At 38.4% G+C, this 24,688-nt stretch overlaps 1 protein-coding gene across 6 annotated transcripts in view; it reads right to left on the bottom strand.

Moving 5' to 3' along the window:
* MCTP1 (multiple C2 and transmembrane domain containing 1) overlaps nucleotides 1-24,688 on the bottom strand; it is a 188,455-nt gene that overhangs the window by 43,644 nt on the left and 120,123 nt on the right. For 5 of the 6 annotated variants that reach the window (XM_051789361.1, XM_051789362.1, XM_051789367.1 and 2 more), the window contains one exon: nucleotides 14,695-14,814. The exons of the other annotated variant lie outside the window; for it this stretch is intronic. In XM_051789361.1, coding sequence (XP_051645321.1) covers nucleotides 14,695-14,814 — 120 coding nt within the window. The remainder of the gene's footprint in view (nucleotides 1-14,694; nucleotides 14,815-24,688) is intronic. 6 annotated transcript variants of the gene reach the window in all.

Genomic DNA, 24,688 nt, shown 5'->3' with positions numbered 1-24,688 from the left:
TTTTACACTATCCTAGAGCCAAATTCAGGTAAGAGAAGAATGGAAAAACAAAAGTGTGTGTATTGGTTTCCTGTCTCAGCTCAAACATCAGGAAGGTCACAGTTAGTCATGTTACATGGGCCCATGCAAAACATTAACAACGCACGGTTTGATGTAACATGCACATCTAGTAGTACACTGTGCATACATGCAAGTCAACTGCACAGTTCAGAACATTTCCAGTTTCAGCTGCTCCTCCTTGTTTCAACTCTGTTCCAAAACACCTCTGACAACAGTACTTTGGAGGGAAAGGAATGTCTAATTCTGTCTACTGCCTGCTCTGTCCTGGAGATTAGAATCAAAGATAAAACTAGAAACACAAAGCAACCATAGAAAGTGAGCATGCCCAAAAGCACAAAGAGGAAGCATGATGCAAGCAATGAAGAAATTACTCTTGAATTCCTTCCTGCCCAGAACAACAATTTTAGCAGGAGGAGCCTGACTGACCAAAGCTTTTGTAGCCTCTGACCCGGTGCCAGCTAGGCAGGTGTACTTCTGAGTCCCCTCAGGTTGAAGAAGGAATCCAGGCTGTGCTCTAGCCACTATCTATAAAGAAGTCTCCCTCCTGTTCTTTGTTGGCCTTTTAGGCCAGGTCTGCTCCATTGCTCAAAAAAAGGGGATCAGAAACAGTGTCAAGAGAGTTTTGGTCACAGGGAAATGTTGAGAGCACATTTGTGAAATCAATGTCAGCTCCCGCTTAGCTCAGTACACTATCTTACACATTCAATTTGGAAGTGTCTGAGAAGTCCTGTCTTCACTGACCTCCCTGTGAAAAAAAGGCATTTCCTGTTTCCCATGCACCTACATCACCTTCTTGTCCCTCTCCTGGTAGCTGACTGTCATCTTCCCTGGCCTGCTCCAAATCTTTGGAGAGCTGAGCCATAAACTGCATCACTGGGCTGAGTTCTTAAAAAAAACGCATCTCAAACTTTTAATGTAGTGACCCAGTTTACTAAGCAGCTCCAGGAACACCCCACCAGCTCTACCAAGAAAATGGTGAACTGAGAAGAGAGGACGAAAACAAACTGTTAAGGGCTGCAGCAAGATGGAAACCCTCTTAAATCAATTTTGCCACATGGAAAAAACCCACTTAACTACATCAGTAGTTGACTAAAGCCCAAGGTGTAAAACAGATCTGTTGGCTCCCATACTCGCTAACACCTGGAGCTGACTAAACTCACTGAGTCTCTTACTTTCAACACTTAAACATCTCTTTGACGTACATCCAGAAATTCCTTGTCTTGACAGGGTTGAATAGCTGAATGCCTATCTCACATTGGCATTAAAGTTAGCAATAAGACAGTCAGTTGACTTGGAAATCTCTAAAATTATTGCAAATGATAGCGGAGAAATCCCTTGCATGACAATACCTACTCCAAATTATCTGGATAATACTACTTCAGACTCAGTTGTTTTTTTTCTTCCACACCTAATGATCTCAAACTACTTTACAAGCTTCTGTAGGGTGGCAAAATGTTAACTTGTTCAAAAGGCATAAAAAGTCCTTTAAATTACTTGAAGTATCAGACTAATCCCAGATTTCCATCTCCTCCATTCAATTTTTTAATTCAAAAGCCACTACCAGTTTATGGTCTTGTACTAGGTTAGTCACATCATCAGTTACATTGAGATTTGGAGTACTGAATTGTTTGGAAAGAAAAACTGAATTCAGTTATTGTAGTAAAATAAAATGTAGTGAAAGTGTGCCAATGCCCAAGATTAACAAATAATTCTTTAAAGTATATGAAACATATATAGCCCATGCTTTCATGTGTCTTGAAATTCAAAAGGAAGAGCAGAAAGAGAAAAACCCGATACACATGAACATACAGACAATACAGACACAGTAATACAATTCATTAAACCACCAAAACAAGCGTTTTCAGAACTTTGCCACAAATTAAAACAAGGTAAGTAGATTCATCATAGTCTTATGATATAGGAAGGAACACCGTGAAGCCTTATAAAAGCTGTATACTGAAGTACAGTCTACTTCTTCAGAACAAAGCAAGGCTGTTGAAGAGAAGCACGGTGGATCTGAACACAGATTTCACTTCAACACTATAGTAGGAATGCAGTAGAAAAAAAAACCCACAATGGAATTTTTTCTGCCTTGATTATGCTTCGATTCTATTCAAATAAAGTGCACATGTGCCCCTCTGTTTTAAATGAACACAGTAGTTATTTGGATATCTGTGTCAAGCATTGTACCTGGAGAAGATATAATGGAGGGAGGGAGGAGATGGGGAAGGAGGGAGAGGAGAGAGGGTGGACAAGAAAAAGCGTATGAAGATAAAATAAAATGTTAGATTTATTTGAATAAAAGTTCTATGGTAAAAATCTTAGATTGCCCTGAGAATATTCACTCTAAATTATGCTTCTGATACCTTGCTTGAAATCAAGTAGTATTAATCAAACAAAGGAATAGCACTGGGGAAATCAGAAGGATCTAACGCAACCAGTTAAAAGTGACATGACCTTCTGCAATATCACTTGTCACAGACTTATATGCCACATACTGGTAGAAGGTCTTGAAAGAAACTGTTTCTTGGTACTGTCCCTTGAATGTAATATGAATACAGATGACATTTTAAAAAACACACATAGATGGCCTCAAATATGGCACGTAAGCTACTTCACAGCCAAACAGTAACCAGATATTTAAAGGTTGCAAAGTAAGATCCTTTCCCTGCAAAATAGCCCTATTAAAAGCTTATTAATCAGAAGCAGCGCGTAGTCTAATTCCTATGTATTACCATTATTCCTGATCCATTCCTACCTTCTTTGAGAAACACAGGCCAAAAATACTGTATGACTCATAATCAATAACAGATTGGAGGAGTCACAGCAGACAACTTACACTAGGTCTCCAGATGGAAGCACAGCCACCACATTTGCACACTGAAGAAAACCTCTGCATCTGTGGGGTAGAATGCAGTCTTCTGAGGAAGCTGACATTAAACACAACTTTATTCTAAGGAATTTATTCTAAGGATTTACTGACTAACAAGATAGAATTTCTGAGAAAATAATTGATTTTGACTTCTAACCTCAACACCTGCAAAGCAGGGTTGGATTCTAGTTATTTACAAGTGTGATGAATCAAAACCCACAAATGTAGAGAACTTAGAAATACCTCCTGAATCTAAAGAATCAATGGAAAAGCGACACACTGAAACTTAACACCATTTTTAATGAAAGGTCCTTCTCTCTTAGCATCAGCCCAATGTTTCTCATACAAAGTGTGCCAACCACAAGTCACTCCATCGTCTTTGTTCTACATTTTTTGGCTGATCCAACAGAAACACCTGCATAGGAGATACTATAATGTCTTTACATGTTAATAATACCAGGTATCTGCTCAGCACTAAGATGTAAAATAAAGAAAAGAAAAAAAAAAGAGGCACTACCTCTGCAGATAACCCTGATGACTGTTACCTTAACATTTTAACATGAAGCAATGCCCCCCCACTAGAACTTCTCTAGATCTGCTTTTATCTTACTTAATGTAAGATATATAGGTGGATTCAAAAGAAAAACAAAACACTTTTTATGCCACATATGTTAGGACATAAAAATATCTACAGACATTTGTATTTTCATATATAAGTATTAAAATTCATATGAGAAAACAAAAGAGAGGACAAGATTTGGTTCCAAATTAAATGCACTTTAGATATGCAATGAATGTGTTCAGAATTGCATTGTTCTGGACTGTTTGGATTTAATGATAATTCATATTGTCCTGGCATAAAATTTACTGTAAATTTGTGAGTCATGCAACTCAGTGTTTATGTGTAAATGTAATATAAAATTGTGCAACGTGTATGGATTAAGAAAGATGCATGAAACCACTTGGGCTCTCTCAGGTAATTTCCAGGTATTTTACGTGGAAGCAAATATAACCATTGTTCACAAGCCCACTACAGCAGCAGTTCTGTGCTCATTTTCACAACATGAAGTCTGCTTCTTCCATGGAATTGCCAAGGAAAAACTTTACAGGAGATATATACTAATTAAAATACCCACCTTTTTATATCACACTTATAAGGAAAATAAAAATCAAATTAACAGATTCTTATTTAAGAGTGTAGTATATTTGGAATACATTTGATCCTGATTTATACCATTACAGTTTGGCTTTGGGGTATTCATCTGCAGTAATCATCAAAATAACTGAACCACTAGATGTAATAATAATTAGTGTGATAAGCTTGACAGTAAGGTTGAACATATTGCAGTATGGATGACAGCAGATAAAAAAGAAAAGTATTAGTATTTTACGGCTAAAATACTTCCTCATTTTTACATAGGTACTCGAATACAATTATTTTCTCTTACAGAATGCATTTTGTTAGTTTAAGCTGGAAAGTGCTCATATTGTGATTTAGTATGATTCTTAATAGGAAAAGAGACTTTAATACAGCTATCAGAGGCCTTTTGATGCATGCTGCTGATGACATGGAGTTCTGTAATGTTAATAACAGAATTTTTATTTGCAGTATAATACATTTCTAAGGAAAATGCATCAGCAGTAAATACAGATATTTATACAAGAACATGTGACCTTTTTCCTGTTGTCAGCTTTATATGCCCTCAATATTCAGTTGTTAATGTAGTTAAGAGTATGTAATTTTTATCATTACATGCACAAGTAGTATATCTCTTTCTCTGTATTTCTTTCAATATTTGGTTCTCATTTATTTTAGCTTTTTCTTGTATTTACACAATGCACTGTGAACTGAATATTAAGTGTTTATTTGAAGTATGTCTCCATCTAAAGGCTTCAACGTGTACTGTACACTTGAAATCTCAGATCTATCAAAAGGCTTAATTTTTATTTCACTAAGATTATTATGCAGGAATATTAAAAAATAACATCTTCACAAAATTTTGTGAGCTAGAATTCTTGGGCAAAACCTGATGATGAACTATCTTATAAACAACACAATGGCTCATTATAGACTTTCACTGTTATTATTGCTCCTCTTCAAATAGTTTTCAGATTCTAGTAGGACCAGATACACTTCTCTTATAAATCAGCATTTATCCAAGTTATTTTAAGTTTCTGGGTGTGATCCAGTCTATTATACGCAAGCTTGAAGCTGTCAAGCTTTCTGGTAGAGAAAATGTATGTTACCATATTTTAGGTGAAAATTTATGTAATACACATATTATTGTCCTTTCACTTAGGGTTTTTTCCCCCGGGTATTTATTCATTTCTGTAAATACAATACAATCCCGAAATTCCTTAATTCTTGGCTGCATTAAAATGTGCTAAAGTAAAAGAAAATCAAACTAAAAATGAATGAAAATAATGACTATGATTTTTACTACTATGACTACGTAGTCATTTTTACTACTATGGGAATTTTTTCTACAAAAATTCCCATATGACTGATGGAACTTTTACTAGAAACTAAAGGGATATCATGTTATATAATATTGACTATTTATAATAACCACTTCATCTGTCTAGTGAATCTTGTTGCTATGTAAATCTTGATGCAAAGGCAAAAAAAAATCATTAAAACAGTCTCATACAAAAAAGATGCCTGCTCTGTGCAGCGAACTTCAATTTTATTTTAGATGCCAGCAATATTGAAAGACTAAGTGAAAAAAAAAAAAAGAGGTAAAATTTAAATTAAAAAAACAAGTGGTTCATGAAGAAAAAAAAATCCTTTTTTTTTTAAATGCTGGACGTATTTCAGGTGGGGTTTTGGTTTTGGCATTTTGTCTTCAGATTGAAACAAGTCGATATGTTCCAATCCTGTAGCACATTTTGGTTCTGTAACTGTTACTAGGATGAGAACAGCCACGAAAAGTTTTACCAAGGGGTTACTATATACTCTGATACTCTACGTAAACCTCTGACAAAGGGATTATGATTGCAGCATGGACAGACTCTTTTAACTTTTAACTCAGCCCAGACAGCCATTTGCAGCAACACTGCAGGAGAGAAATGCTTACTGCCCAACACATATCTTTACCTAGTTTACTGTATGACTGTTAAATCAGTGCATAATGCATTTAAAATATTTATAGTACCAACATTTAGTTAAATAACCTTTATGTAAGATTTATGTTGTTTTGTTCAATTCTCATTTAATGGCAAATTATGAAGAGCATGTTTCATAAAGATAATTCTCCATTTAAATTCAGCAGGCCATCAAATATTAAAATTATAATTCTGATGCAATCTAGAGCAAATTTGTCCAGCTTCAGTGATTATTTGCACTCATAAAAATTAGACTTGATTAATAAAATTTAAATGCTTGATTAAGCTCACATTTTCATGTTTCTTTTCTGATATATTTAGAAAAACCCAACCCTGTCCCTTAGTGGGGTACTTTCTATATGATTCATACAGTTGGAAAATAAAAATATAGTAAAGAACAAACAGCTGCATGAAGACAACAACGATTCTCAGCAGACTACTTAATATTCAGACACATGTTGCCAGTGGTCTTTGTTCTTCAACAGCACATAGACAGATGATAACCTGTTTGCAAAAGGCTTTCCAACTTATTTTATTATGATAACAAATGGAGACAATGTTTGTGATTAGCTAGGGGCTAGAAAATGTAAGGTAAAATCAGTTCTGCATAACAATGAAAATAATTTTATAGAAACAATTGTACTTTCCTTACTTTTCCTGTACTTTTCCTGTACTTTCACACACATATTATTCTGTGGCTCTCCCACCAGCTCTTATGTTTTGGGGGTTTTGTGGCTGCTGCTATTGCTATCATACTGGAGGCAAAACTTCTCATGAAAGCACAGTCAGAAAGAAGTCAAGATGTAGCTTCCAACCTGACAGTAACCTTTTGTATTATCTTGTGCAAATGACATATTCTGGACACCGTCTAGCTAGAATACAGGCATAATGATTTTTATTTTTGCCATAAATTCATAGCAAGAATTTAGTCCTCACTTAGAAATCACTGCAGACTCCCTGGTAGAAGAGAACTTCTGGACTTGAAGCTCAAAACCCCAGAGTACCACACAGGCAAGGTTTCTAAAGCAATTGGTGTTTGTCCTGTATTTATCTGCAGATGAAACCCTTTGAATGTAAGAACCAGCAACTCAGTCTTTAAGACCATAATTTGAAGAAACAAAAAATAAAGTTACTGATTTGTTTATTTACTTAGTAAATAAATTCAATTTCTATGAAAACAGTTTGTTAAAGTCAGGCACTTTCCTGGCGGGGTTGGTTTCTATATTGAATGTACAGCAAAGCAGCACTCTTCTGCCCCAAACAAGAGCAGCAATAAATCCACCAAAAACTCTGACAGGCACTGTTGCCTGGCCCCCAGGACAAAGTGGTAGCATTCTAATCAGAAAATGTCTTCTAGCTGCAAGTGAGCTGGGGTTGTACAACCAGCTCAAGCTCATTGTGCTTACCACCTTTTTTGGACTGAAGGAAGAATCCAGTGAGATGGATATATTCATAAGCATAATTTTTCCCATTCTGTCTTTTGTTTTTCTTCATTCAGCAATATCCAGAAGACACATAAAGATCTGAATATACATATCATATTGGAGGACAGAAAGTATCCAGAGAAAACTGCTTAAAATCTCAAAATGGAAGGTTGTCTTTAGCAAAATTATTTTTCTTCTATTCTCAAAATTTTATCCTGAACATGTCCAGTTCTAACTTTTAATAGAAAGATATACATATAAGTCATCAAAGCCTGTGTAGCAAAAAATCTACAATGAAGTTAAAAGATGTCTTCTGTTATTTTATATAATTCTTACATCATGGCTGGGCTTCCAAATGAAGATTAGGGAAAGGTCTCTACCCACGTTTGTCACAAGCATGCTGGTGGCTAATGAGGTCAATACGAGATAGACATGTCTGGTTGCAAAAGGCACAGCAGAAAGACTCCTTAGGTGGTAAATTCTGCAAGGCACGATTCTTTCTGCGTTGTCTTTTCTCCTCAAGAGTGATCCTACGTGTGTTCTCAAAGGAAGCAGCAGCGTTATAGATGGTGTGTCTCCAGGCCTCCCAATTGGAGGCCAGAGTAGACCAGTTATGAGGATCAATATGGCCAAGGCTGAGATGTTGTTTCAGGGAGTCCTTGTATCTCCTCTTCGGGGCTCCTCTCTTGCGGCAGCCGGTGGCAAGTTCACCATAAAGCAAGATCTTAGGGAGGCGGTGGTCCTTCATCCTGGAGACGTGCCCTGCCCAATGCAGCTGTGTTCTCAGCAACATGGCCTCAATACTTGTGACTGCTGCTTGTTCTAGAACAGATGTATTGGTCACATAATCTGACCAGTGGATGTTTAGGATTGTACAGAGGCAGTGTTGATGGAAACGATCTAGGAGTCGCAGGTGGTGGTGGTAGATGACCCATGATTTGGATCCATATAAGAGAGAAGACAGCACTATGGCTTTGTAAACACTTTTCTTCAAGTGTTTACATTTGATACCGTACTGATGGAAGCCTTTTCAACCTAAGGCGACTGAAGGCCCACACTAAGACCTTAAATCATCTTGTCCAGGAGCTGCTTTATGCTGATGACGCCGCCCTCGTTGCCCACACAGAAGCAGCTCTGCAGTGTTTAACATCCTGCTTTGCAGATGCTGCTGAGCTCTTTGGGCTGGAAGTCAGCTTAAAGAAGACAGAATTTCTCTATCAACCTGCACCTCAGGAAGTCTTCCATCATCCCCATATCACCATTGGCCAATCAGAGCTCAAATCAGTCCAGCAGTTTAATTACCTAGGTAGCCTCATCTCCTCAGATGGTAAAATTGATGGGGAGATAGACAACAGGTTAGCAAAGGCATATAGTGCCTTCGGAAAGCTTCATAAAAAATAATTCTTACAAGATAAATAATATATGTATAATCAACTATACAAATTCATAAAAATTTGTGTATGGTACATTAACTCCCAGCTGTTCAGTGTCATTTTCTATGCAATGACATGTGCATCTCAAAACTTAAGAGGAAATTACCTATTTAATATTTCTTTAAAGGCTCTAAGTATTAACTGTCAGTGCAGGATGTGAAGTGATTAAACTTCTCCACAGGAGTATACATGGCAGAAGAACATTCACAGGTAGCTTCACGGATGTGCATTGTTCTTCTATTAAATTTTTAACTGCTTGGAAAATAATAAACCAGAATGGAGAGAAAGATTAGTATCTTCAGTCAGAGAATATCCAAGTGGCAGAGGTTGGCATGGACATCCTGTCCTTCCCACTCAAGCAGACCATCATCAAGCCCAACCTCCCTACTTGAGAAACGTCACTTCTGAGCAGGTTGCCCAAGCCCATGTCCTGAAAGGCTTCATGAATGGAGGCTCCACAACCCCTCAGGGCAACCTGGTACTGGCTGCGACCACACTCATGGCAAAAGTGCTTTCTTGTGCTCAGATGGAATTCCATGTGTTTTGGTTTGTGGCTGTTGATACTGTCCTGTCATTGAGCACCTCTGAGAAAAGCCTGTCTCTCTCTTCTTCCACTCCCTTCAGCTATTCATATAAATTATCAGGAACCCCCTGAGCCTTCTCCTCTATGCAGAGCAGTACCAGGTTGCTCAGCCTCTCCTTGTATGCCAGATGCTCCAATCCCTTCATAATCTTCCCTTCGCTGGGTTGAAGAGCAACTCCCTCTCCCCACTTTCCCAGCCTGTCTTGACCAAAAAGCCAGTATACGGCCACTGCACGATAGACATGAGAACAATTTCACCACATCCCTGTGATCATGCATGAATGTAGCTGCACATGGACCCCTAACTCCTACTGGTTCCTATGCTGTGCACACCAATGTACAGGCACTTCAGGGAGAGACCTCTGGTATGCTGGGTTCTCAGGGAGGGCGTGAGAGCCTCTTCCAGAGGCATTTGTGTGCCCACACCTGCAGTGGAGACCTGTTCTGTTGGGTTGGTTTTGAGGGTTCTCCTGTCCATTCATCCCACACCCTTTGCTTGCCAACTCAGACTACCACTTTTTTGATAGTACAAGGGATAATAGCTTCAAACTGACAGAAGGCAGATTAGATATTGGAAAGAAATTCTTTACTGTGAGGGTGGTAAGGCACTGGTACAGGTTGACCAGAGAAGCTCTGAATGCCTCATCTCTGGCAGAGTTCAAGGCCAGGTTGGACAAGACTTTGAACAACCTAGTCTGGTGAAGGTGTCCCTCTGAAGGTCCCTTCCAAATCAATCTATTCTGTGATTCCTCATTTGACTGTAGGTCATCATCACTCTCTCCCTTTATTTTTAGTTTAATGCTCTACTCATTAGGTTGGACAACCATCTGAGAAAGAAGATTTTGCCCCAAGTGGTGAGGTAGATCTCTTCCTAGCAGTTCTCAATCCTCAAGGAGGATCCCACAGTTGTAAAAACCAAGTCCCTGCTGTCAGTAAAAGCTTTGCAAGTGGTTGTTGTCCTCCCAGATCTGTCCAGTTCTCTTCTAGCCCTTCCTCCTCAATGACAGTATGCAAGAGAAGATGATCTGGGGTCCCTGTCTGCTCCCTATCTGGTCATGGAAGAGCAAGAATTTGCATGGAAGAACAAGAATCTGTTATCAGAGGAGATCTAGTGTACCTGTTACAGCTGTTAAGCATTATAGCCCAACACCTGAGAGACTGTCACGGTTTGTCCTAATTGTAGCATCCAGGCCTACATACACAGGGTAAAAATGATCCATAGCCATGAAGAGCTGGAGAGAAGGAACATTCTGAGGGATTATTTGACTATAAGTTAGACAGCTCCAGTAGGCAGTCAGAACACACAAAACGCAGCCTGAAGTAGTAATGCAGGAGTAAATTAAAAAAGAATTTTTTCCCTCCATTAACTTAATGCAGTTCTGACTATGAATTTTGCTTAGAAGTAGGAAAAGACTCCAGATACCAGACAGCAGTACTGGTGTTTTCTCCAAGCTACAAAGGTGAGGGAGTTTTTTTGTACAAGATATTTGGAATCATCAAAATATTAAGTAGATTCTTAAAAATACTGAAAATAAGCTTTAAACCCCGGCACATTTTCTGTTAGTTTCCAGTCTGTCACCATGTCATGCTCTGTACTCTGCACCTTCTATAGGCAAAGAGCTGGCAATGTGTAGGGGTGGTACTTCCATGCTGCTCCCCACCACACAGATCCAGAGCAGATGACAAGAAGCAGCAGGCGGTGGGGACAGAAACATGGCAATGGTTGATAATTCTCCCACAGAGGATGTGAAAAAGATGATGGAAAAAAGGCAGGGGAAGAAAATAAAACCAAACAAGTAGGATTCACTCACTTCTAGTTTTGTATGTTTAGGTAATTATGGTTTAATAGTGGAACAGCAGTTGTGCTGAAAATAAATTATTTTGTGAGGTCAGATATTAAGGAGTATGTGTAGGATCCCAAAATATAATATCTGCAGAAAAGAGCCATAAACCTTGGGCAACAGTGGCTGACAAGAATCCTTTTCACAAGACTTGTTAAAGAGTCGACCTTATGGATTTAGCCTGGCTCCTGCAGCAAAAATAAGTAAGGACTTTTGAAATGATTGTATCAGACCATGCCTAGGCCCTTTAATCCCTTTCTCCCTATGTAATCCTGGTTGAGGGAAATATTAACCCATTCGGCAACGGTAGTAAAAACTTGTGTAATTCCCAAATTAACATAGCTCGTCCTCCTCATTAACATGTCCCGCCCCCAAGACCCTTATATTGCAAAGCGCGTGTTCAATAAAGCATTTCAGTTTTCTACACATATCTGGGATCACTTAGTTTTTGACCCCCAGTAGTATGATTATAAGGAAGAACAAGGATCCTTGGAGAAAGAAGCTGGGTATACTTCAGGCAAAACCAAAAAATTCAGAGGAAGGCATTAGGAATTCCATTCTAGTGATAGTTTTCCCTCACTTAATAGTGGTAGGAAATATTTAAATCTGATTTTTTTATACGTACCACATGAAGCTCATTGTTTTAGTTCAGTTCTGAATTCTCACAGATTCATTTAGAGAACCATCCATTAAATCTATATCTATCTACAGTTGCTTACACCAAAGTTTAATGCAAGAATTTCTATTTCATGAAAGCATATCCTTCAGAAACACAACTCATCTTGATCTAAATGTATGAAAGATAGGGAATCTAATAGTTCTTTTTGAAGATGGTGTCAGTGTTGGACTAAAACCACAATGATCATCAATCCTACAAAGAGTCCACCTGAATCTATGAAGGCAACAATGCCTAATATGCTGTTTCACCTCTCTGTTGGGCATTCCAATACACTTATCTCCTACTAGTAAATACACTTGGGACTCCCCCTTGCCCCAATCTCAGTACACCTTGAATTCAAGAAAGGACTCGCACATACAACTTATTAGGAGTCAGAATAAATGACAAAATAATCATACTTGCACTCAAACAGGAAGCATAGGTTCATTCTATGACAGAGTAACCCATACCCTTGTTTGGCAGGTAAATTATTCCACAAGGAAATAAATTTCAAACTGCTTCAAAAAAACTGATGCCCAAGAGGAGATAGCAAATGATACCTTGTCTATAGAGATGGTCAAACAAGGATGAGTTAAAGCTGGTCTTTCTGCCATATCCAGACAGAAACTCTGATAACTAATCATTGACCTGTAGAAGAGTGTGGCTCCTAGAGCCCAAACTGAAGAGACAACTGCCAGTTGCTTTCTCATAGGATACTGTAATGGAAACCAACTTTTCCAAGCTACTTTTGATGGTCCCAAATTTAAGTATGTTCCATAGACATTAAAAAAGTACAAACTATTGTAATGGTTTTGAGTTTAGGCCTTCCTTCCCGGTCACCAGGAAGGAAGGAAGGAAGGAAGTATTCCATCCTACTCCTTTATGTAATCCAAACATATAAACAGACGGAGAGAGAAGCCTCTTCCTCTCTTCCCTTCCGGCGAGGTTTGGAGACAGCAGATTCCCCGCAGCCGGTCTCGCTTCTGTGGGGGAGCTGGGGTCTGGTTGGGCCTACGGGGCCTGTTGTTCCTGCTGATCTGGAGGCCGGTAGCGTGGTGGTGGCATTTGGGCAACTGTGCTATCCCAAGGAAAGTAGTAAGATATTCTTTTGCTAATTCTTTAGTTTGCTAGATCCTGAGGTTTTTTTGTTTTTTGATTGTGTATATCTGTTTTGGTTTTTTTGTTTTTTTCCCTTCCCCTTCCTTTCTCTTTCCCTTTTGGGATTGTATATAGTATTTCAACTGTATATAACTGTAATATACATAAATACATTTATTTTAATATAGTTTGGCTAGTCTGGATTTTTCATAGTTTTTTTTCTTTGCTCTTTGATGGATGTTTTTGTGCTGGGTCTGGGGACTTGGCGGGGAGCCAAATAAAACTTAGACGACTATACTCAATTTTTAACTATGCTTGTCTAATGTTAATTAAGTGAAGTTCACAAATACATTTATCTTTATAATTAGCTTTAGGATTTCAGAGTAACTTTTAGAGACAGATGATACTCCTCAGAAAGCAGTCAATGATTTTACTGAGGCCTACAAGGAATCTTGAGACTTGGGAACAGAAGTCAGATCATGTGAATGCTGAAGCATCCTCTAACCACTAGGAAACTGAATTAATTTACTTAATATTTACACTCTGCATAGGAAAACAGAAATATTTAAATTACCACTATTCTAATGACACTGTGCTAATGACCTGAGCTAAGGACTCAAGATATTACTGAAGATCATGAGTTAATTAGAAAGGTATCCAATAACTCTGCAGAAGACTTCATAAAAGCCAGATGCTCAACATGAGGATAACCAAACTCAAATCATTAAAACCAAGGTCCCGACTTACTTGTGATAAACATAAAGAAAAAGCAGTCATTAATGGCACAGATATCAGAGATTTGGGATCTACATAGTTGCTTAATATATAGCTTGGTCAGAAGCACTCTCAGAAGGAGGAACAGTTTTGAGCATCATTTAGTGTTCTCACAGAGAGTCCATCACTAGCTTCATTAGAAAAGTTACATAACCCAATTAATCTTCACAGGCAGGTGGTATTTCAGAGAGAAATCAGGTGTATTACAGTTCACAAGTGAAATCTCTCTTTTCTTATTTTGGTTACTAAGAAATCTTCAGGTTGAAAAGCCTTAAGTATTGCAGGCAACGGGAGACTAGCAGCTGTATTTTAAGTATTGTATCTTTTAAATCTTGATCTTAGGCTTTTTTCCATACAGGTAACAACACCTGGGATTAGGAAATACCTCTATCAATCCCACCCTTAATTTTAGATGACCCTTGAAAGCACAATAGTCTCAATGATGTAGACAGGTAACAACAGTGCTGGAATTAGGGCTGTGTGGGTTCCTCTGGTCACTAGTAATTGCAGTTGCTAGACATTAGGGGATCACTCAGGCTGGAAGAGATCTCCAAACCCCTGCTTAAAGCAGGCTCAGCCATGAGGTTAGACCAGGTTCCTCAGAGCTCTACCCCGCCAGGTCCTGAAAACTTCTAACAGCTACTGCACTTTCCTGGGCTACCTCCTTCATGGTTCAACAATTCTTAAGGCAAAAAAGTTTGCTAGAAAAGCTGCATACATTCCAGTCTGAAACTGTCTTGTTTCAAACGATCCTCAAAAAGATGTAATATTTAAATTCTGTTTAAAAATTTTGCCCAGCTAAAAAAAGAAAAGGACATGTACGCCCTTGAAGTAGAGAAGACTTACTGTATTATGTTGCCTATTATCTTTCCCTGATACGATCAAGAAGTAGTTCCATGCCAGCAGCAACAACAAAGCCAGTGGTATCATGTAGAGCTCAAAGTTCCAGACCACAAAAAGAAAAAGCTAGAAGACAGAGCAGGAAAAAAAAGTGATTCAGATCAGCATTACATTAAACTCTTTCGCACAGTTAAAACCAATAAATTAAAACAATTCTAAAAAAAACCCACCTCTCCTCAAACAGGAAAGTTGTTTAACCACTTTGCTGACTTGACACTTACCTGCATGAAACAACTGCTACACTTCCCATTGCTTCCTACCTTAATTCTTGGAAAAGAAAAAATTATGTAGTATGGTCGAAGAAGAATATTAATTGTTCTCTCATAAAACAATGCTTTTGTGGACAAAAAAATGCAAAACAGCATAAAAATAAGATTACATTCTCAGAAAATTAGTTATTTTCACGAATCACAGGACCACAGAATAGCTTGGGTTGAAAGGGACCTTAAAGATCACCCAGATCCAAACTCCCTGACATAGGCAGGGAAACGCTCCATCACACCAGGCTGGTCAGGGCCTCATCCAACCTGGCCTTGAACACTTCCAAGGATGGGACAACCACAATTTCTCTGAGCAACCTGTTCCAGTGTCTCACCACCCTTACAGTAAAGAATTATAACTAATAATTAATAACTTATAACTTGTAACTAATTTAAACCTACCCTCTTTCAGTTTAAAGCCATTACTCCTTGTTCTATCACTACATACCCTCATAAAATATCCCTCTCCATCTTTCTTGTAGGTCACAGGAATGTGATTAATTTAAAGAAGACCTCAACATGCCAGTGAATCTGGTTTTAGCTTTGAAACAATCCTGTAGCAGTGCAAAGTTGGCACAGGAGTGAATAAAAATTAATTTACTGTTTAGAAGAAAGAACATGGTCATGGCATAGTAATGGCACACAAACAAGCAGAAGTATCGATCTGAAAAAATCTTTTGCATGGAAAACTAGTAAAAAAATCACAGAAAAAGTTGAAAGTGTACAACCATTTTAATGAAAGCATAGCAAAACTGAAATGACCACAGACTCATAAAAAATGGGATTTAAAAAAATGATGAGAAGTCAAATAAGTCCACCCCTCTGAAAGCTTTAATTTGCTGCAGTGTTTTCCCAAAACAGTTCAAGTGCTCCACGACTAGGGGCTGCCAGAAATCTGATTGGGTTATATCTCCCAGAGATGTGCACCTAAATAACTTGGGTTGCTCTTTAGTATTGGGCCCAAACAGGGATTGCACACCAGGAGAAACCCATCTGCACTACTAGCTCCATACACTGCTGTCTAGATACTGTCCTCTACTGATGCTGCTACAAAATTCATGGTTTCCAGGAAAGAACTAAAAATAATTTCACTTGGATAGGGTCAAACAAAAACAATTTTTATCTCCAATTTCCTATGAACACCTCCCCCCCTACAGCTTAAAACCCAGCTGTAGTCATTACTAAGGTTTGTTTTCTTCCCATAAAAAAAAAAAAGTCAGAGCAAATCACACTATGTACCACAGCTGGATAAACATCCTTAAATCTTAATAAGCCTTCTCCATCCAAATAGTTAAGCTTTTGAATATTTGTATTTTTTAATACCTACTAAAATGAAGGAGGCTGTAGTGTCACAAAACTTGCAAACCTAAAGCACTACCTTTTTTTTCAGATTAACTAAAACGTGGGTCATTTTCCCAAATCAGTCACAAGATGCATATAAAGCTGAATAAGAATAAAATTGGGATTTCACTCGTCTTCTGCTGGTTTTTTGTTTGGAATTAAAACAAACAAAATGCTCTTATCAAACTTAAGCTGCTGCATAGAAGAAAAAAAACCCTATATCTTAGGTAATCTTCTCTCTCAAGATCAGCTAATTTACCTCACCCCTGTACTTTCTACCACTGAGTGCTATGTATATGAAAGTCCTATGAAACTGCAAGACAAACATGATAAATACTGAAAAGAACTGAACATACAGTGTGTATGACTCACAAGAGTATATTGGCACTTCTAACAGTATTTCATTTGAAAGAAAAATGCCTTTTTTAGGTTGTTTAGTTTAAAAGGAAATCTGTTAGAACTGGTAATGAAAAAGCAAATGAGCCCATGGAATTCAAGAGCTCTTCTATGAGCTTGCTATCTACAGAAAAGTGGTAAATTTGATGTAGCAAACTTATAACAGATTTCATGTCTCAAAAGAAAAGCAAAAAATATTGCATGCTTCAACCCCAGAAATGCCCTGAATTAATAATGTATGCACACCAAAGGGTGCTCTGGAAGCCAGCAAACAGTACCAAGTATTAGAAAAGCAAACACTAGAGATTACCTGATGATAAATGGCAATGCATAGTCTTTCTTACGGTCCAAGCTGAACTTTGGTTAAAAAGATGGAAAGAAAATGAAGTACTATTCAATCCCCATCTCCAGAGAGAAAAGAAGCTAACAACTTACACAGTCTCAGGAAATATGGATCTGACAGGAGAATGAGGAACACGGTCATCATGTACCCTATACTCCAGAATATCAATGAATTCTCATCCAAGCACTTCTCACTGGAAGCTTCTAAGTGCCAAATGATCTTTAATGGTATTAATTCCTTATAGTACTATACTCTGAGGGCCAGTAAAAAATTATATTAAGATATTACCACTTTAAAACTTGTATGGATATACCTTTCAAAAGCATGAATATTACACCTGCCGTCTCCTGAAGATGATTTCCCTGATCTGCCACCTTAATTTCCATCTAGTCCAGCTGAATTTTTACCAGTTCCTCCTTTTAGGCACCTGTCTCAGCCAGGCACTAGTAAAACAGTGCAACAAAAATGAGATGCGTTCTGTGTGAGACCTGCACAGTGATGCCATTGCAAAACAAATGGTCTCGTTATCCTTCCCAGACAAGAAATGCACTCATGAAATGCAAATGGAGAAAACAAGCAGATTTCCGGTATCAGACAAAACCTTTAAGTAAACATGAGCAAACCCAAAATCTGGTGCAGAACATCAAGAAAACTCAGGGATTTGGTTCTTACACATAAAAGGCCTGATAGCTGGGGAGAAAGAGAAGAAGGGAAGTGGTATGTAGAAACCTTCATGCATGATGGAGAAGTAAACCTATGTATCCATCCCTTAAACAAGTATAGGCCAGAAACAAATAAACAACCAAAACCAAAACAAACATACAAAGCCTCCAAAAGCAAACAAAAAGAAACAACTAACCAAAAAAACCCCCAAACCAGAAAAGCTAAGGAACAAGCACAAAGGGACAGTTCTGCGAGTTGCCCATGCCTATAAAGCATCCACTGGAACGTGGACTGTATCTGGCATGATATCTTCTAAGGAAATAATGGCTCTAACTCTGTCTAAAAAAAGGATCCTCATCACTACTGAAGCAAGCTAACTATTTTAAGAGAGGAGTGGGAGTCTCAAAGGTTACAGTTTAATATAGCTGCCATTTCCTACACAGAAGAATATAAGAAAGGACTTTTTCTTCTCCCCCATGAGATCAAGATTTTCAGAGTCACAGGCATGAACTGGCCATTTACAACATCACATCAGCTGATACTCTTAGTGAGCGACACTTGCATTAAATGATCATTCAGGGAGACACATGACACTATCCCTGGTGTACAACACTTCAAAAAATAATTTAAGTTAGGATATTGAATATCCTATTCTTTTGAAAACTACAGTATATTTTAAAAGGAAATCTCATCCAAAATGATTAACGCTTCCTACTGTTCAGAAAAAAAGCCTGCCCTTTCAGACTAGCAGCTGTGAATCATTAGCTTTCCAGTGATGAGATGTGTTTGATGAGTATTTTTCTTTCTAATTAAGAGATGAGATTCTCTTTTTGACTATCTTCAGACTGAAGTGAAGAGAAAGATTTCTGCCTATGTGGAAAGGCCATATTCTACAAAACAATTATTTCAGATTTCTTTTTATCTACCTCCACCCAATCTCATTTCACTTTTAACAAAATCCTCTTTGCACCCACAGACTTTACAGTATTAACCCCTGTTTTTCCCAGTTATTTTCCTTTTTTCCTTTTGTTTCTGTTTTGATTGCTAGCAGAGAAGAGTACATAAAAAAAAAAGAATTATCCCTCACAGGAACCACTGACCCCATCCTCAGGTACAGGAGAGAGCAGAGGACATGACAAGGGAGGACTGCAAGAATTCTTGTTTGAGAAGTTTCCAAGAAAAATAGAAATGCCTGAGTTTGGTGGACCAGAGATTTGCAGTGGCAGCACCCAGAGCCACGAGCTGTAATGTGATGGGCAGTGTGGCAAGACATGGTCATCCCCCACTGCCATCATCTCACATGAGGCACACCATTCATGCTGCAGTCTCCTCTTCAAGTCGTGTCTTTGATCATTTCCACAGAACATTCTTACAGCCTCATTTACGTATTACCTATATCCTTGCCTTTATACTCCTGACCAATCTCTTGATTACCCTGGAAACACAAAGGTTGGCTGCACAGTATTTTGGCACTATCACAAACAGATGACGTCTGCAGCTCCAAATACTACACTTTAATATCAAGATCATCCATTTACCCTTTAAGCTTAAAAGGACAATTGTATTACCTGAGGCTTTATCCTTTGTATGTATTCTCACAAGACTAGAAAGAATGAGAGATAACCCACATATCTGCATGGTACAGACTGTCTACCAAGTACTGCAGGTTTTAAGGACAGTAAAATCCTGCATGGTGTTTTATACCACCAAACACTTGGAAACATTTTGTATTATATACAAATAATAGTATTTTGTATTATACTTTGGAGAGACAGCAGCTTCTTCCATTACAAAAGTAGTCAGTTACCTCTAGCAATCACAGCTCCTCTAGTCTTGTACAACACTTCTAATAAAAAAAATTAAAAAGGAAGCATTTCTTTCAGCTATATCAGATCTCAAACAAAGTAGTATTATTGTAAACACTTATGGGAATTCAATCCAAATGCAGTGCCTTCATTCAGGTAAATCTGAAAGAAATATGCCTTTTAAACATACTCTAAAGCATCCTCCACAGTTCTTCTCATAAGTCTTGCAATTTTAGTTTCAATTACCTGACTGCCAGGAGAAGGTGGAGTCAGAAAAATTTCAGTTTCAAACACATGATCTGTTACTCCATTTTTCTGTACACAGGTAAAAGTCAAATTGAAAATAGCAGAAGCATTGAATGTGTAAAAAAAATACAGAAAAAAAATCACATAATTCCCACTTGCTTTATTTTGACAGATTTCCAGTCCAACCTTGGATTTATGTTGGTTATCTTTTTAAAACACCTAAGATCTTGGTAATCTGAAAAAACAGAATAATTAGTATTTTTTATGCTCTAAGAACTTTTCCTTTAACTCAGAAACAAACTCATGGGATTTCCTAATTTGCCCTAATTTTCCTCTTTGTTGGAATTAGAAGAATTGCGTTCACTGCAATTTACACTTTTATAATCATTCTTTCTATTTATTTCATAGAGAAAGTGGAGATACTTCCATGACAAGTAAAACACCATCTTAACCGAATAGATGAAGTATTAATTTAATGCCAGCCCTAATGGGGTTTTTGATGTATTCTGATGTATTGAAAGACCTACGGTAGCACTCATTAAAGCACTTGGGTCCCATATGTAGAAGAACATACAAAAAAAAATATTTCTTACCACGTAGGACATTTTTGGTCATGGTTTTTCCATGTTGATAATCTGTACAACAAACCCAAGGTTCTATTTCATCTCACTCCTTTCATCTAAACATGATGTACCAGTAGTTACTACAGAAACCATTCTGACATGATGTGCATCAATTCACCCAGTTTGTTTGTGAAACACACCTACAGCCAGAACAACGTTACTGATGACACCATTTTCCAACCACATCATAATGTACATTGCTCCTCTATAAGACTGTCAGCACCAACAAAATGTTCCAGTTAAAAGTTTGAAAATTTTCATTTAATTTTTTACTTTTTTCTTTACAATTTCTAACAGATGTTTCACAACCATTTTCTAGAAGTACTAAAAACTTTACTTCAGAATGCCAACAACTTCAACAATGCAAACCTCAGAGCATGAATGCAGTGCCACTTTAAACAGCACATGGATTAAGGATACAAAATTTGTATTGCTGTAACCAGTTCCTAGTGTAATCAATGGCAAAAGTTGGGTGGAAATAAAAATTACACCCTCCAAAAATATTTACAAAATGTGGAATCTCTTGGGTCATTTATTTCCCCTTCACTTAAGACTTTCTGAGCTGTGTAGTCAGTATCCAAGATAAAATTAGAAGGGCAAATATGGTTCATTGAGGTAATTCCCATACACGCAGCCTCTTGCCATTCACAGGGCTCTTAAAGATGGATTTGTTCTGTCAGACTGCTAAAATGCTGACAAACTAAGAGGAATTGATAGTATTTTTCCTATGAGCAATAACACCTGGCATCAAATGACAAATGACCAACTAGGATACATTACATCAAAGGCATGTCTGAGAATGGGGCTACTAGGTTCACTGAACCTCCATCCCATCTTAATACCATATTTTCTGAACAATAGCTAACTGTCTACTGAATGACCCATGTCTTTGTGTAAGTGACAGTACCTAGAAGACTGTTCTACAGTCTTGGTCTCCAACTAAAAAAGTACTTTTAATGACTGTCCCCAGGTTGATTTCACAGAATCACAGAATGGGTAAGGTTCAAAGGGACCACAGTGGGTCATCTGGTCCAAACTCCCTGCTCATCCTTGAGCACATTGCACAGGATTGTGACCAGATGGTTCTTGAATATCTCCAGTGCGAGAAACTCCACAACCTCTTTGGGCAATCTGCTACAGTAGACAGTCACTCACACAGTAAAGAAGTTCCTCCTCATGTTCACATGCAACTTACTGTGCATAATTTTCTGCCTGTTGCCTCTTGTCCTATTGCCTGGCAGTACAGAGAAGAACCTGGATCCATTCTCTTGACACCCTCCCTTCAGGTACTCATTGACACTGATGAGGTCCTCTCTCAGTCATCTCTTCTCAAGGCTAAACAGGCCCAACTCTCTCAGCCTCTCCTCATAAGAGAGACACTCCAGTACCTTAATCATCTTTGGTGCCCTTTGCTAGACCCGCTACAGGAGTTCCATGTCTCTCTTGTACTGAGGAGCCCAGAACTGGACACAGCACTCCAGATGTGGCTTCGCTAGAGCTGAGCAGAAGGTCAGGATCACCTTCCTTGACCTGCTGGCAATGCTCTTCCTAATGCTTCCCAGGATTCCATTGTCCTTCTTAGCCACAGGGGTACACGGCTGGCTGATGGACAGCTTGTTCACCAGGGGCCCCAGCTCCTCTTCTGCAGAGCTACTTTGCAGGTTAGTCCTCAACCCGTATTGGTGCATTCCCTGCATTTGCCTTCGTTGAATTTCAGAAGGTTCTTTTCTGCCCATTTTTCCAACTTGCTGAGGTCTCTCTGAAGGGCTGCACAGCACTCTGGGTTACTGGCCACTCCTCCCAGCTTTGTGCGATCAGCAAATTTGCTGAGGAACACTCTACTCCTTAATCCAAGTCATTGATGAATAAGTTAAACAACAGTGGGCCCAGTATTGAACCTTGGGGGACACCACTAGTGAAAGGCCTGCAAGTGGATCCTGTGGACTCTCTGGAATCTGCCTATCAGTCAGTTCTCAATCCATTTCACTGTCTGCTCATCCAGTCCGCACTTTCTGAATTTGTCTATGAGGATATTGTGAGAGATAGTGTCAAAAGCCTTACTGAAGTTAAGGTAGACAAAATCCACTGCTCTCCATCATCTGCAAGATGGCGCTCCATCACCTTTCCAAGGATTGAGGTGAGGCTAACTGGACGATATTTCCCTAGGTCTTCCTTCTTGCCCCTTTTAAAGACTAGGTAGACATTTGCTCTCTTCCAATCCTCAGGCAGCTCTCCGGATCACCACAACCTTTCAAAGATGATTGTGAGTGGCCCCGCTATGGTGTCTGCCAGCTCTCTGAGCACTCATGGGCTTGTGGATATCAAGTTTGCCTAGATTCTGTTTTGGTTTAATACATAACACTTAGATTGACCTATTATTTTTAGCTCAGTTTTGCTGAGATGGGTAGTCATCAGGAGTAAGATTCCAGCCTGTTTGTAATTCTAACTGCCCAAATTTACTCTGGGTTTTTTAAAATAGATTCACTTTGGGCCTCTCCCCACTGAAGATACCTCTTCCCATTTTGGAATTCAATCTCATCCTTTCCAATTTCAAAATTCCTTAACATTGGCTGTTTCAGAACCACACACGCCATTTCTGTTGGAGGTGTCATACTATGAAAGATATTTCTAAAAAGTACATTTCACATAACTATTTAAACTTTTTTTGCACACACAGATCTGTCACAAATTTATATTTATGTTCTTTTTACACAAAAATTCAGAATCTAGCAGATTTCTCCTCTTACAATTTCACTGCTATGAGGGTGGGACTGTTGAAAGTGTAAATGTACATGTCACTTTAGAAGAAAAATCCAAAGTGTTGACTTTGGGAGAAGTGCAAAATCACAACATGGATCCTGCTAGATAACTGCAGCTATTTATGTGTAATAGAACGGTGAGCTAAAGAGCTCTGTACAGTTTTAAACTATGTTGTGCTGAAAAAGATCATATACAACCAGAGATCTACATATTCACATTTATCTTCATTTTGTAGGCAGTTTGAAAAATGTAATTTCTTTAGATAATCCAAGAATGAAATGATGTTATTTCCCCTTTCCTTTCTTATAACTTGAGAGACTGGTGGACTTTGAACCAGCCTCCTGTTCCTCCCATATTCCTGAAGACTGTAAATTGTCCATCAAAAGTTATTAAACTACATATAGGGAAAAATATTTGGTACCTTCTTCATCTGAATTAGAATGGCTTCACTGTACATCCACTATGTAGTCCAAGCAAAACACTTAGTCCCCAGACATCTATACGGAAGTTGTTCCAAATGTTATGGTTCTTTCTTAATCTGCTTACTCAAAATTAACTTTTTTCTTAATCTGCTCACTCATCTACTTTTGCAGATGAAGGAAAACCACTTAACACTTTAAGAAAACACTATAAAAACTTTAATAGGGTAGGAATAGACACCATTACCCAAGTACTGGAAAATATAAGACTTGCAGACTTGCTTTTTTGAATGCAAAGTAGAAAACTAACTTTTTTTTAAAAGAAAAGTCACTTATGCTAAAAAATCCTGAATGTGAACTACTTAAACCTTCCAAGTGTTTAAACTGGGCTCATCTTCATCAATATGACAGAAAAACAAAACCATCAAAATAAAAGGACCATTAGGATATTAGGAAGTGCAACCTTTGATAAAGTAAATTGTTTGGTTGTAGGAAAACCAACACTGCCAACTGTGAGAGTTAAAGGGACAGAAATAAAATTTCAGTTGTAGCCAGGAAGTTATCTTCCACACATTCCAGGAGCCTCCTAGACTGTCTCCTCTCTGCTGTGCTGAGCTTCCAGCAAACGTCTAGCAAGCTAAAGTCTTCCTCACAAAAAGGGATGGCGATCATGAAATGTCAGTCAGTCACTTACAGAATACTTCATCTGCCTCTTCATCCTGGTTGGGTGGTCTGTAAGACTCCCACCAGAATGTTCATCTTGTTAGCCTTGTTAGCCTATCCCCTTATTCTTATCCACAGGCACTCGACATTAACATCACTACCCTTCCTTCCCAAAAAAGCTCTAGCTTCAAATCAGGATCTCGATTCCTTTCATTTGCCTGGAAAGGAGAACAAAAACACACGGGATTTTCTATTCACCATTTTCTGCATGTGTACCGCCCCCACACAGGACCATCTGCAGCCCTCGGTGCTTCAGAACAGAGCACCAAGGCTGCTGGTAGGAGAAAAGGGTCTGCAGAAGGAGATGGCAGCCAGATGAACACATGGTACTGGTTTTGTGTGGCAAGGTTTTGGTAGTGGG

This window comes from Manacus candei, unplaced genomic scaffold (genome assembly GCF_025592945.1).
Source record: "Manacus candei isolate 608988 ecotype Guabito, Panama unplaced genomic scaffold, ASM2559294v1 h1tg000027l, whole genome shotgun sequence".
NCBI classification, from domain to species: domain Eukaryota; kingdom Metazoa; phylum Chordata; class Aves; order Passeriformes; family Pipridae; genus Manacus; species Manacus candei.
The sequence above is the reverse complement of the archived record's forward strand: the minus strand, read 5'-3'. Positions and strand labels throughout refer to the sequence as shown.